Source organism: Lonchura striata, chromosome 5 (genome assembly GCF_046129695.1).
Source record: "Lonchura striata isolate bLonStr1 chromosome 5, bLonStr1.mat, whole genome shotgun sequence".
Lineage (NCBI taxonomy): Eukaryota > Metazoa > Chordata > Aves > Passeriformes > Estrildidae > Lonchura > Lonchura striata.
Genome location: NC_134607.1, coordinates 42,844,873 through 42,860,188, shown reverse-complemented (window position 1 = coordinate 42,860,188; position 15,316 = coordinate 42,844,873). Strand labels below are relative to the sequence as shown.

The 15,316-nt window shown below is 38.8% G+C and overlaps 1 protein-coding gene across 1 annotated transcript in view; it reads right to left on the bottom strand.

The window, feature by feature from the left end:
- RASSF3 (Ras association domain family member 3) overlaps positions 1 to 15,316 on the bottom strand; it is a 92,052-nt gene that overhangs the window by 65,182 nt on the left and 11,554 nt on the right. Inside the window, exon 2 of the mRNA XM_021547443.3 lies at positions 12,019 to 12,143. Within this exon, the coding sequence (XP_021403118.2) occupies positions 12,019 to 12,143 (125 nt within the window). The remainder of the gene's footprint in view (positions 1 to 12,018; positions 12,144 to 15,316) is intronic.

Here is a 15,316-nt window from a genome sequence, read left to right as displayed (position 1 = left end):
ACATCCACCACTGTACATCCTTGATCCAGCTTTCCTGCGTCCATTTAAAATAACTCTGGGAGGCAAAAGGCAGCCCAAGCTTTAGGTCTAATTCTTCATGTAGATGATAAGCTGAGGTGCACTTGCAGGACAGTGAACAGAGTTTGTCTAGTTCCTAACTTGGACAAGAGATTGCAGGCATCTGGGCCAGAAAGTATTCAGCTGCCAAAATTAAGCAGGCAGCGGGAATCAGAGCAAACTGCCTCTAGCAGCCTTGCCAACAGATTCTGCAGGTCAGCTATTGAAATTATTTGCACATCAGCATATTTCAAATTTTGAATGCAGCCTTTTGCGAAAGATCACAGTGAGAGCATTTGTAAAGAAGGGGTTGTTCTTGGACAAAACCAACTTCCTAAAGAATCCATTTCCTTAACATCAAAAAGGTGAAGGTTTTCCTAAAACTGGCACCAAGAGCATATCTGTGAAATGGAGATAATTACTGGAAATAACCAGTGAGACTGCCAAATCTGACTACAGCAGAACTGCCAGATTTTTTTCCTTCTTAATGGATGCCAAAACACACAGGTGACTTATAAGAAACGAAAGTGTGGAGAAGAGTGTAAAATAAGACTGCTCTTACGCACAGTGCTTTAGCACAGTCTAGAGGACTTGTCTATGAAATGCTGCCAGCAGTTGGACTATGGCCAACTCATCTTAAAATTCAGATAGCCTGAGGGTGGGTGGGATTGAGGCTCACATATTTCCCTTATATCAGAGGCCCCATGGCTCAGGGATGTGTACTGACTTCCCATCAGGCAATCTCAGTCCAAAGAAGGCTCAAAACTGCAAGTTGAGGATATTTTAAAGAAAAAAAGAAAATGGATGTTTACAAAGTGTTAGTGGAACTGGATCTCTTGCAGCAAAACTCCGCTTTTACTGACTCTGCTAGACCCTACATCTCCTTTTTCACTGTCTAACCTAATGCCATGATTCTCAAGAATCCCCAAGAGTAAGGCTGCTCTGGGAGGTCTAGACAGCTTGATGTGACACAGAGGGATACAAGAATAAAAAATCCAGATGGCTCATGTCAGCCCCTCTTGTCCCTTTTCTGTGTATCTCTTTCCCTGGCAGGGGTCCTTTCTCTGGCCCCACATGGGGGATATACACATCTGACAGGCTGCTCCTACACTGCGTGGAAGGACCTGGCAGCAAAGGGGTGAAGCCAGCAGCCTGGGATGTGGGTTAAGGCAGGGCAAGTTGTGGGAGCTGTGCAGCCCAGCACAGCTTGGCAAGTTCCTGCTGGGTGATGGAGCATGGGATCTCAGAAAGATGGTTCAGCCAAAGGAGAGGACTCCTGACCTACTCGCAAAGGATCGTGTTAAGGAGACTTCTCAGACAGACAGCAGCTGCCAAATGACAACTGAACGTGTGGATCCTAGGTATTTTCAAAACACTTTTTTCTTCTTCATTCACTCCAATATATTGTTCCTGTCTTCAGTTATATCTGCTGATTGTGGTGAAAATAATATGAAGAACTGAGTAAAATCATAGTTCACAAATGCAAGGGCCATAGATTTTATTCCTTCTACTCTGTCTTACTGAGTTAACTCTGAATTTACCTTCATCTGTAATCCTCAGCTTTAAGAGATCAACCTTGCTTTCCTTCTCCAAATAATGGATCTTTAACAAATTCAGTGATAGTCATAGAAGTTACAGGTAAAGAATAAAGAAGAAACAATCAAGTTCTCAGAACTCATAACTCTGTGCCACCTAATGCATTCATTCACCCATAACATTTTGCAGGAAAGAGTTCATCTTCATTGTGGTGATAGGTAAGGAACACTACTCACAACCATTTCTAAAACCAACTTCTACTTCTGACTGCCCAGATTGAGACATATTTTTAGGTAAAATGAAATAGCAGGTTTGCATACTGTGGGCAACTTCCTCCCCACAAAACAATGAAGAAAAGAAAGCTGGAGGGAAAAGACTGAAAATTAAATCAACACATCTGAAAACCAAGGCCAAATTGTCTTGCTGAAGGCCATATCTATTCAGTCATTAGTAAAGCAAGGACTGAAAATCTGGCTTCCTCAGTCCCTGTTTCATGCTCTAATTCTCACCTCCAACAAACTGCTTTATAATAATCATAAAACCTTACTGATTAGTCATATATGCAGATAAGGAAATCTCTCTTCAAGGTTATTGTAAAGGAAAATATTACTCAGGATGGCAAAAGGAAGGTCAAAGGAAGAGAAAAATGCAAATGGAAATCAGAAAAACACTGGAAAGCAGTATTCTGCTAAACCAAAGTTCATGAGTACTGGGAAATATAAAAGTAATGCTCAGCCTTGTGATACGCTGGTCTTTCCACCCCAGAGGAGAATGCTGTAGAATTTTCTGATAAGAAGTTGTGATAGAAAAGCCTAGTGAAATTAAGACAACATAATTTTTATCTTGAAGTCAACTAAGTGAGGTCCAGGCAGGATGCATGGTACTGACCTCATCCTGCTGCCCCATGGTAACCATCATCACTGCTTTGTTCTCACCTAGGATTGTAAAGCAAAATCATCAATGATGGTATTTATCTTCTTGTAAACACACACTCTAACAGAAAAGATAAAGCCTTAAAATGGGATTTACCATGGCTACAATACACACTTGCAAGCATCAGCAGGGAAAAAGATGGAGTAGTATAGGGTATGATTTAGGCAAATCAAGTAATCGTATCCAGTTATCCATCTTACTGCAACACGTCAGCAGACAAAATACCTGGAACAGGCATATGCAGATTTCCAAGGGTTCACTAATTGAAATACATGTGTCTGATAATCTCTTGGGATCCCATTATGAAAGTTTTCTTCTCAAATGCAAAAGGGAGGTAATTTTTCCATTTTTCTCTAGGGGTATCCAAATAGGGCAGGCATCCAGAGACCAGCCTGGTTTATCTTCTCAGGAAACCATCCAGTGTCCAAGCATCATGGCTCTAGCTTCATCTGGGCCAGGAGCTGATCTAAAATTCATCCATAGGAGTGGCCTCTTGATTAAGAATCATGGCATAAGTCATAAGTAATATGAAGGTCACAGATGAAAAGTGATCAAGATGAAAAGTTACTGTTGAATCAAAAATCCCAATTGGATGTCACAACCATAAATGAAAAATGGTAAAGGGACTTTATCTGATTTTTTGAAAGGTTACATAATTTGTGAAATAAGCATTCAGAAAAAAAAAAAGACCAACAAAAAACAAACCAACCCAACACAAAACCAATGACAACTGATCATCAGTGTATTATTTGTAGAACAAACCATATCTGAAAAGCTTGTAGGAGTATATATTTTGTATCTGTGCCTTTGTGTTCCCAAGAAACTGTACAACAGCCTTTTGTATCCAGGCAGTTTTTTTCACTTGGCAGTAAAATATCATAAGGTCTTGGGAAGCAGAGGTGCTGAATCAGCAGTGGACCTATGCTGCAGGAATGGAGATTTACCATAGCTGAAATAAAAAGGGAGGAGGGAACATGACAAACTAGCTATCGCTTGAGATCTCCTGCTAGTGCTAAGAGAACCCAGCATGTTTTGATCTGAGTCAGCCAACTACTTCTTCATGCTTTGGGTTGGAACAAAGAGACTACTCTCCAGAAGTTTAACTAGTAAGACTTCATTGTCATGCATTTAAATGGCATACAACTGGTGACATTTTCCCCTTTCCCAGTAAGAATATTGAAGCATTAACTCTACATCACTGGATTTTTACACAGCTATATAAACTATTTGCAGAGTAAATGGAGCAGGTTTAAGTTCTTATCCCCAGTTCCTGTGGAGCACACTGATATGAGAAAACATATACAAGAATGGAGCTTCACTGTAAAATGAGATCCCTTGCAAAAGGGAAACACAGAGTGCAGCACAGGCACATAGCTGGGGAGAAACTGAGCTGCTGAGAAAAAGTGGGCTCTTCTGCACTGAGGAAGAGTCTGGAGGGCAGCTTTTCGGCAGTGTCACCAGTTAGAGGAAGCCATGAATCAGTATGAAAAAATGCTACCTGCTGTCATTTGATTCCTGTGCTCTGGGAAACAAGACTTTTCATTTCTGTACGAAAAACAAACAGAACAACATAGGCTCTGTTGTCTACCTGATTTCCTAACAGCTGTCTTTGTTACTGTTAGTTGGCATGCTACTTGGATCAAAGACTGGGAACAAATCTTTTCCTATCTTCACCCAGCAATGTTATCATTAAAATAATCAAAAACCACTCCCCACCTTCCTTCCCCACCAGGGAAGGTTTTGCATCATGCCCTTCCTGCACTGAGTCAAAACCAGCAATCTCTTCTGTGTATATTTCCAGCAGCTGCTAATGCCATAAGTCAAACAAAAAGGCCGAAATTCTATTAAAAAAAAAAAAAAGGCAGATAATGTGAAGCTGGAAGAGTATTTGAGAACATAGGTTTCCCAACAGTTTCCCAACAGCTCTGACTTTCTTTTCTAATCAGTTCTCACTGCCATCTCGTTATTTGCTCAGGGCAGGTCTACATGGGATTAGTTAAGTAGTCTGCATCATATCACAAGCCCAGCTACTTTCCTGAATATTCAAATGCAAAATAAAATCATCCTCTTGAGTAAGTGCACTGGAAAATGTCTGATATTAAATGTCTGATATTAAATATCTCTTCAGCCCTTTGTTATACTTCACAACCCCTTTACTCCTGTGGATTAATAGGTTAGGACAAACCTGACATGGCTGCTGGTAATTCTATTTAGACTGAGGTGTTTAATGGATATGAAAAACATAATCAGGCCATGAAGAGTAGAATAAAAGCCATTGTCACTCTGTTTGCCAGCCTGTCTCTAACTGAAAGGCAAAGTTCAGTACTCCATCTGTTGTTTATAGCATATGGACTTCTGAGAAAAATCAGTGTTAGGACTTCACTGAGACAGAGATTTGAATGGCCCAGCATTTACACACCATTTAACAATTTCCCTACCAGTGCTCATTTTCTTTGCATGTTTTGAGGGTTCAGTAAGGCACTCAGGACACTATAATGATCAGTGATCTATCACCCAGCAATTGTGCAGCTTCTATGAACAATCTACTCTACAACATAAATCAACAAAATACACATCTTCAAGCACACAAGTTTTGATGCAACATCCATTTGCCTTCCTATGCCACATCAAAATCAACTGTCCTAGTGGTTGATGTCCTGATCTGCATGTTGAAAAATCTACCCTGAAGATAAGACAGAAATGTTCTCTGATCCCTCTGCTGCCAACTGTCACAAGCCCAACCCTCAGGCTCCACACAGAACTTAACATTTTAGAGGATCAGTTCTCCTTGAACTTTTTCTCCAACATGATTCAGCAATGCTATTTGAATACTGGAGAACCACCTGGAACATATAGGTCCTGCAACCCTCTATTACCCGTATTAAATTAGCAATGTTATCATCTGTGCTCTGCTGAGATACTGGGAAGATATTGGTAACTTTGAATTAGGAAGAAAATTGGCACAATAAAAAAATACAGTAAGTATTTTACATCCTACATCTGGCACAACACTGACAGCAGTGGAAAGGATTTGAAAAAATATTAGAAATAAATAGTGTAAAAAGAACATTGATCTTACAATGGCAGCTGACAAAATGGCAGGTTGAGACTGGCTACATTTTAGGGAAACATATTTTCTAGGAAGACAATACAAAACTCTTGAATGTGAAAACACCTAACTGTACAAAAAATCAAAAGCACATTTAAAATATTCCCCTTCTCTAATAGCATTTTCCTCTAATTTGAAGCCTTCTTGTTTCTTCAATGGAACTAGAAAATCAGAGGTGTTTGACAACATTGATCTGGTTGGTAAACAACTGATAACTGACCTTCTCTATGTTTCAGTAATGTGTGCCTTAAGCAGTGACCTTGTTACCTTTCTGTTTGAAAGGTTGAGCCTGAATATTGACCAAGTACTTAAAATGGAAAGAAACCTCCAACAAGCCAATTTTAAGAAAAAAAGATTAAAGACAGATTTAGGGATCAAAATGTGTGGGTTTTTTTAAGTTTAAAAAACATAATGGCATACAAACACAATTTAGATTGCTTCTGTGGGCTGAAAATTTCCACCAGGAAGCTGAAATTTATTCTGTTAAAAATATCAATTCTAATGCTAAGTCTATTTGGTGGTATGATGATACAAGTCTCCTCACCACGTGCCCCATCCAGTCTTTACTTACTGGGCTTTGAGGTCTACTTTGAGTTCTAAAACCCTCTCCTTGTTTAAATGTGTCTTTTGGATTCATCCTACTTGCAATATTCAACTACTGCCTCAGTCCCCATCAACCCAAGAATTTGCTCAGTGTGCCCAAGGAAACCCAACAGACTATTCCTTGATGCTTGTGCCAGAGCATACTGAAAAGGTCCAAATATCTGATAGAGCAAATACAACTCTATAAAATGTTACAATTATTTTATGATTTAAAGACCTTAAGTCAGTATTGTGCAAAGCCCATTTTAATAATAATCCTGTGAGGGAGGGTTACAAAAGGTAGTTCCCCAGAAACTGTTGTTGAAAGTCTCAAATTATTTTTTGAAAGCTTGGAACTAATTTCTAGGTTATATAATTGATCAAGTTTTTTATTTTTGACAAATGTATTTTCGTAATAGTAACCTGAGCAATATAGAAATTAGAATTGAAATCAGCTTCAGTTTTGGTTTAAAAGCTTACGCAGTTACTGTCAAAATTTAAATCTTGCTTTGCTTGCCAAAACAAACATAATTCAGTTTTCCTATTTTCCTTTCAGCTACTACCAAGCATAACCATGTTTAACATAGATTTGAAATACGTGAGCCATAAACCCCATACCCATTGTACAGAGTACACACCATTACCAAGAATTAGTAGAGGAAAGCAATCAATAACTCAAAGGTAGCTTTCATTGTTAATCAATAACTGCACACACCTACATTATGATATTCTTCTCTGTGTTGTCAATTTTTTCACAATGGGTTATTTTTGAAGAAATGTTCAACTACCATATCTTTTAAGGCAAGGAACTGAAACCACTTTCAGTTTCACGTACATTTAGGCGACAACCTCAGTGGCCTTCCAAGTCCAGAAGTTTCTGTATTAGTACTGTGAGATCCTCTCATTCTTCTCCATGGCATTCATGCAATTTGAAGCAACCTGGGGGGTGTTGTTATCCAAGCCATTTGCAACACCCTATATCTCTTTTTATACTTTACCAACTGCCGTAGGTCTTGTACAAACTTCAACTCTGAATGCCCTCTGTCTTTGAGAAAATTTGAGCATAGTGAGACCTCTTTGGGAAGGCTTGTCAACTTGAAGAAGAAAATAAATTGTATCTGTGACTTATGCATAAAAAAAATATCACTTTTTGATTCATCTAGAATCATAGAAAAATAGGAAAATATCAAAATCCACATAATGGCTTTGATACTTCTTAGACTTTTGAGAAGGCCATGGCATGTCAGTCAGAGGTGGTGTGCCTGTAGTCGGCAACGTGGTAACACAGAAGACAATTGCTGGAAAGGAGCTTTATTCATCCCACTCTGCTTGCTCGTGGAAGAAATTGGCAACTCTTTCCCCAGCTTTTTCTGAGTGTTCTGTTACAAGATTACAGAGAACCTATATGTATAATTTCCTCTTTAATCTCTATAGGAAGTCTGTTCAGGAGGGAAACATCTAGGGTCACACAATTTTCACCTGAGTCATATATTTCTGCCATTGGGTACTTGCAGTATGTTTGACATTGTGAGTTTCATTTCCCTGTATTAACCCCGCAGCCTTAGCAATCTGTAAGAACAGCTTCATCATGGAATTTCCTTGACCTTTTTATAATGAAATATTTATGTGTGTATATATACACCCTCAGAGAAAGAAGCTCAAAAACTAGGCCTTTTGAGTTCCAGCGACTTGTTAACAAAGTCAAGCTGTGTGACCACATTCCAGATTCTGAGACTGTTTGTGCACACTCATGTGTGCACCCAAGTGCTCTGGTTGCTGGCAGAATTGCACAGGAGGGAAATCCACTGGAAATTTGTAGACTCCCTTTGCAAAATCAGCAGTTAACAGCCTGTAAGAAATTCCTCTTTCCTATAAGGGAAATCTTAAGCCTATATTCTCAAACTGTGTCTCAAAGTGACATTTGTTCAAGGTTATTTGGAGTTTAAGGTGTTTCAGCCACATCATAAGTTCCAGTCCCTGTTGTGCTGACAGCACTGTTCACAGGCTGTGTTGAGAACTGAAGAGCTAATTGGGCTTTGCAAGGACAAAGGTTAGAAGCTACAATATTTTCCTGACCCATTGTGAAAAAGCATTGTCCAAAACCAGCAGTCCTGGTGACAGTGGGAGTGGAAGAGCAAGGGGAACATGGAAAATGTATGGGCATGAACAAGCATTCAGGACCAGGAACTACAGTAGGGCACCAAGCTCTGCTGCACTCAGGGCATGACCAGGTCACTGCAGCAGAATAAAGGGAAGTTTATATCACCTGTATCAAGTAGGATATACATTCACACTGCCTGAGCAATCTGAAATGGTGTTAGGTCATAGAGAGCTAGAGTGCAAAGCATTGGCTACTATCATCACAAAATAATATTCTCTGTATTTGAAGGAGCTTATGCAAATACAGAGGTGCCATGACTCTTTACAAGAAAAGATCTAACCTGTACCAGCACAAGAGTGCCAATATAATGTCTTCGAACTAGTGCTTTAGTGTCTTAAAAAAACAAATGCACTCCAAATTAGAACATCCCAGGAAGAAAAGGCACAAAGCCCAGGACTGTGGTCTGTTAGAAAGTCATCCCTCTTTATAAATACTAAAAAGTTTGAGTATTCCTGCAAAATCCCTTCACAATTTAAATTGATGTTCACTGTAGGGGTGAGACATTCCCAAATACATGTGTGACTGTTGTAACTCTGCATTTGACTTGCATAGCTCATGCAAAATTAACTGGATTTGCATGCCATGTGATTTTCAAAGTCACGATATAGATAAAGAAAAAGCATGCATCACTGGGGGAAGTTCTGTGCCAAGAATCTAATGCCTATTTTAGCAAATTATGTAGTGCAATGCACAGCTCTGTAAAAGACAGCAAGTGGTGCTGAGAATCCAAAGTCCTCAATAAAAACCCTTCATAATGTTTACTTAAGAAAATCTCTGCTTTGATCCAGTAGACTGAGTGTGTTAGGTTGGCTCCTGGAGTGCCTCTTCTCACAGGCTTCAGGAAGCAGCTTAGTTTTCACCTGAAGTGGAATTGATTTTTGTCCTATGACTACTCCCTGATATCAATCAAAACAATGGAAGTGAAGACAATTGGAAGATTTGCTTCAAAAGCACAGTCCTGCATCTAAGTAAAATCCTGCAGACTAGACACCATCCATAGAATAAGAATGCAATGATAATTTTGTAAAGAAGATAGGTTCAGTCTTTTTTCCATCCCCTGACCCCTTCACAATCTTACTAAACACCTATTCAATTTCATACATGGGATGCAGGTTCAAACTTTAAACAGAAAGTTAAAAATCACCTTTAAGGCTGATAAAGTCCAGGAAATTCTAGCATGGAAGAAAATAGTAATTTTGAGAAGGCAGCTGAGCTGGGAGTTGTGTTCAATTAAATAGTAACCTAATGCCATCTTTTGCAACAATGTTCCCCTTCAAAGATATTAAAATTATTGTTAAAAATTCTAATTTCTTTTTTAACTACAAGAGAAGTAGATAAGTCCTAGAAAGATAAAGTGGTCTGAGAAGGTCAGTAGCAGAGAAAGGAGCGAATTCAAACCTTGCAGATTCCTGTGGTAGCTCCATCTGCACTGTGCATGTGGGACAGCCGTGTGTAAAGAAAATGACCCAACAGGAAACATTCCAGGTTTTCTGCATGTAAATGGTTGCTGCCTCAAAATCAGCAGATCATGGATGCTGAAAATAGCATTTGAATCCTCATCTTTCATGTACCAGTTGTCGGGCACACACTGACACAAACAGATAGTTAGGAAAGAGATTTGCAACAACTGTCACCCACTGCAAGCAGTCAAAGTGTGACTTCTTCCAAGAGGAAGGAAATCAGTAGGAAAAAACAGTACTTCTTTGATGCGATCTTGTTGCGCACAAAACAAATGCACATGAAATTTGGCTGCCCTAAGTACTGTAAGGCTCAAAGAACAAGAAACAGTTTCCTAGCTCAGTGTTCATACCCAGGACAGCACTTTCATTTTTTAGATCTCTTGCAGGTGAGCTGTATGTGTCTTTTTGAGTAAAAATTATTTTCAATGCCCTTCTCTCTCTCCTCCCGTCATATTTTCTTGCTGACGGTTACCCACACTTTCAAAACCTGCGTTGCCATGTACTTCCTCCTCTCCATCCCTGCTACTCTGCCTCTCAGCATCTGAGTTATTCCCCTTCAGTCTTCCCAACAGCAAGACACATGGAGCTCACACTATGTCCTCAGTCACAGTTTGGGGGGTTGGACAGTTGGGTGGTGGTTGCGTGGCTTCTACAAAAGAAAATGTTGCACTTGCAGAGAAAATTCATGATGACCTGGAGGACACACACCAAGCTCAACAAGGGTGCTCAGAAATTTTAGAATCATAGAATCATTAAGGTTGGAAAAGTCTTCCAAGATCATCAACTCCAACTTTTAACCAAATACTACTGACGCCACTAAACCATATTGTGAAGTGCCACGTCTTCTCATTTTTTAAACATTTCCATAGATGATGACTTCACCCCTTTCTTGGACAGCCTGTTCTAGGACTATCCTGAACAATCACTCTAGTCACTAGAATTCTTTACACATCTTTGTATTACCAAATACTGTTTTTACTTATCTGGATAAGTAAAATTCTACTTTTTGATAGAATTATCATTTCATAAAAGTTGGTTTTGATATAAGTCTGTGGCAAGTTCCATTTTTTTTCCTGCTAAAAAAATAAAATTATAAAAATGCTTCCTGGAATCTGTATGACTTGTATGGCAAGGACTGAGGATAAAGTCTAATCTGTCCCTCACAAATGTTTCCCAGCTGGATTTTAGGCCTTCTGTATATACTATAAGAATTTTGCTTAACAGGAACCTGGAAACAAAAAGAGCTGCACTATTTTAATTTTTTTTTTTATTTGGAATCCTCTGAGAAAATACATCTTTGGTTGATTCACCGGTAAGTGATCATCACCGAGGAATGCAAGCGCTGGGTTTTATCTCAACTGTGCGCAAATATTTCCTGCTGCTTTTGCCACCAAGCTAAGCTTGTTTTGCTTTGTGTGTCCTCAGACTATTTCACTGAAATGGCAGTGCATCATCTTTAGTTAATGATTGTGCTGTTTGGCTTCACATAAATTCTTACAGTGAATAAAATGAGCATTACCAATAATAGCTGGGACTGGGATTGTTTGGGTTTTAACCCTTTCCCCCAGTAAAGACATTTCTTCAATATAATTCCTAAAGATAGTAAAAGGATTAAACTGACCACTGTGCGTATGCATATTCCAATTTGTTTTCACTAATTATGTTTTGAATAACACTTTTCAGTTAAAACAGTAACACTGTAAGTTTAGACCAGACACGCATTAATGAAGGAGTCTTTTGATGCTCAAATAAAAGGTTTGAAAAAAGGAACTTACACACAAAAAACTTGCCACAATTCTTCATCCTCTCTCCCCCCTAAAAATAAAAGCAGGAGAGTGTCTGTATGTTACCACAGGTGACATCTCAGAAGTTTCTATTGATTAGGTGTAAATGACCCCACAGTGGACAAAACCAACAGGAAAAACACTGTTTTGTGGGATTACTTTTCAGTCAATTTAACTGAAAACTAACTGGGGCAGGAGTCACCCAGCTGGCAGCAGCCAGTTGCTCCTCGACCCAGCTGTGCTGCAAAATCACAGCAGTGAGTGGGAAAATCCAGCTTTGCTGGCCATGCCTAAGTGAGACATTCTTCCCAAGCAGCCAGATGAGGCAGTCAGACCACACTTCACAGCAGAGCTGACAAGAGAAAGCAGTAACTACATGAGCAGGAGATCTCTTACCTGACCACTGCTGTAAGATGAATCTAAGGTATCATGCGTAGTGAGGCAGTCCATTAATTTTCCATTCCGCCGGCAGCCCAGGTGAACCAGGTCTTGGCAGTAAGCATGACAGGTGTACCTGCAATCTTAAAAACCCACACACAGACACCAGGCGAAAAAAAGAAAGGGAAAAAAAAAAAAAAAAGAAACAAAAAGAAAACAAAAAGACAAAAAAAAAAATTAAAATTGTATTTAGAAGTTAGGTTTCTGCAGACAGAACATAGGAGTGAGACACATCCTTATTTGCTACGTGACCTCAGAGCAATAACCACCTCTCAAGTGAATTTCCCCACCCGTATCAAAGATAATAATAGCAACACAGTGCTGGAGATGTAAATTCACCGGAGCGAAGGTGACAGTGCAGCACACCTCCCAGTGTCACACTGACAGGCCTGCAGTCGAGCAGGTCTTTAGTTAGATCAGGGCTGCCTCACTGAGATGGTCTTGCAAAAGGTCCATGACACAAACGAGGTATTAGCTGTTGCAATGTAAGCATGAAAGGGTCATTTCTCAGAAAAGACACAACATTTTTGACTTACAGACAAAAAATTCTATCCACATAGAATTACTGCTGCATATCTTTTCATGTTTTAAATTCTAGGTACTCATAAGAATATGCACATGAATATTGAAAGCAGAATAAGTGGCTTATCTGAAGATTAATTATGCTGATAAATCAAATAGTTACCTTCAGTAATAATTCAGAAATTTCACTTGCTGGTTATCAAAGTCAACTAAGATGGCTATTAAAAATGTAAATTCATTATAACAGGCAGATAGCCCTATCTCTAGTAAGAAATAGATGACTCATACTCCCTCTAATCTCAAAGAAAGAATCACTTTAAGAGTATTTGCAAAAACAGCTTGTATTTGCTTTGAAGCCCTGTTGTGTTTGCTGGTTTTCTGCATAAGCTGGGCAGAGTTCACGATGCCATCTTTGTCTAGGACTGAATGTCACTTTCTATTTTTAGGTTTTAAATTGCTTATAATTTTGCCAAAGAGCAACCACTTGCACTTCAAGTTTCCATGCTGGGGAACATCATGCTGTTTGTTTTAGAACATTTCAGCTAAAACAATTCAGCCATTTCCAAGAATGACTTTGGAGGAAATGCTTTAATTTTTTCTAACTAAGCTACACTTCTTTTATTTTCTTCGTTGGTATAAAGCTTTACACTTTCAAGATTTATAGCAAAAGATGAATTCTGGATGGGCTCTTCTGTGCCCTTATCAGCTTCTCAAAAATTTCAGTTTTCCTTATGTTTAATTAGATTCCCATTGCAAAAAATAAATTATTGAACCTTTGCATTTCCAATCCATACTCATCATGGTGTAATGGGGCAAGATAGCAGAGTGTCCCCTGAAATGATATTCCTCTTGGCTAGGGACTGGATCTTTAATGCAATACCCCTGTACCATGAGACCATTCAAAAGTAAAAATTATAACGTGGATTAAGTACAAACCTGCAATCAAATTCCTGTGCCTGATACAGAATTTATGCTACATTTATGTTACATACATAATCTTGCATTAAGGCAAGATTAATTGTATTTATTTGGTACTAAGTCAGCCTGTCAAAACTTTTTCAACACCAACGACCCAGCAAAATGAGTTCCTGGATCAGCACTGTGAGGCAGATAACTGGGATGTTTCTGATCTTAAATAGACTGACTTCATCACAACTATATCACAATAATATCACTGTATCTCAAGTCACACTCCTCTTGAGACATCAGCTAATTATGGGTTGCAAAGGACCTTGTTGCAATATAAATCAAAGCCCTGAAAAAGACTCAAACTCTCTAAAACAGTTACTGTATTTAATGCAGAATTTGAAAAAGGTGAATCAATACTGTGAAGACAAATAAAAGAAGACTGTGGAGACAAATAAAAATAATCGTTAGGCAGCTGTATGGTGCCCAGGAGAAATGATAGCTGTACCTACGTCCTTGTGTGATGCTGGCAAGCCACGTTAGGCTTGCTTCAGTTGCTGCCTAATTTCTCCTGGGTTCCACATTTGAATTCCTTTATCCAGCTTTTAGTAAACATGGAGTATTCCCAGCTGCAGCTGAAGTCAGGGAGAACTGTGCTTTTGACCCAAATGAGGTTTTCCCAGGGCTCTGTTTTATGCTTATGCATCTGGGATTATTTTTCAGATGATTCATGTACCTCATGAAATTCTGGAGGAGACAGAACACTCATTTTCATGGATGACTTGAGAAGAGAAGGATTTTGTCTTTGGGAAGGGAGCCCATAAGACACAGTGGAAAAACCAAGAGGAATAAATAAAATAGAGAGCCATTGTTTATCCGGAAAGAGAACAGGACATCTCCACAAGAAAGCCAGGATTGGAGCACTTAAATAAAAATTACATTACACTGCAAAATCAAAAGAAGATAAAATGAATGTAGTATTTTAATTTCCTTTTTTCCCTTAATTTCTGTGTTTTTTACTTTGCAAGTTCAGTTCATTTATCTTCTTTAGAAAAAATGCATATGAGATTGCACTGTATGGCCACCCTTCAATTCTCCCCCTGTAATTCTGACAAAGCTGGCCATTTCAACTACAAATAGTCTAAAAGCTAATTAAGTTTTATGAAAATTATATCCAGGCTAAAGGAGGGAGACACAAACTAACACCCACACTCAGGGCAAAGCTGGCAAAATTCAGCCATTACGCCATTGTCTGTCCATGTCTGGACAACCTGCTACTGCACATCACCTGCGTGGTGAGGAGGTTATGGGGAATCTCCTACAAATCTGTAGGACACCAGGATTCACTAATTTCCCAACTTCTTGTGACTGCACAAGTGTATGTACTGAGCATGCACCAATTCACAAATAATATTAGCAGAAAATCTGTTAGCTAAACAGTGTTCTGAAACAGGATTGCTTATTCAGTTAGGAAACATTAACTCTCAATGCTATTTTCTTTGCCATTTATATTCATTTTAATTTGTGAGTCCATAATGTCATTTGCAAGACAAGCTCATAACTTCCACCTGGTTATTATAGGCATAATTACAAAAAATGTGAAAGCTTCATCTCTAAAATTGTTTCAATCTTAAGCTAGATTTTAACATATTATTTATAAGTTTAATAAGCAAGATTAGAAAAAGGATGTTTTTTTCCTAAAACACTGGATCTATGTATGATCTTTTTTTCATCTGTGTTTTAGCTTTAAATATATTATTTCATTCCAGTTGTGGCATACAGTGTTCCACAAAGGTTTGGACAGCATCAAATTTTAAAAATACCTTCT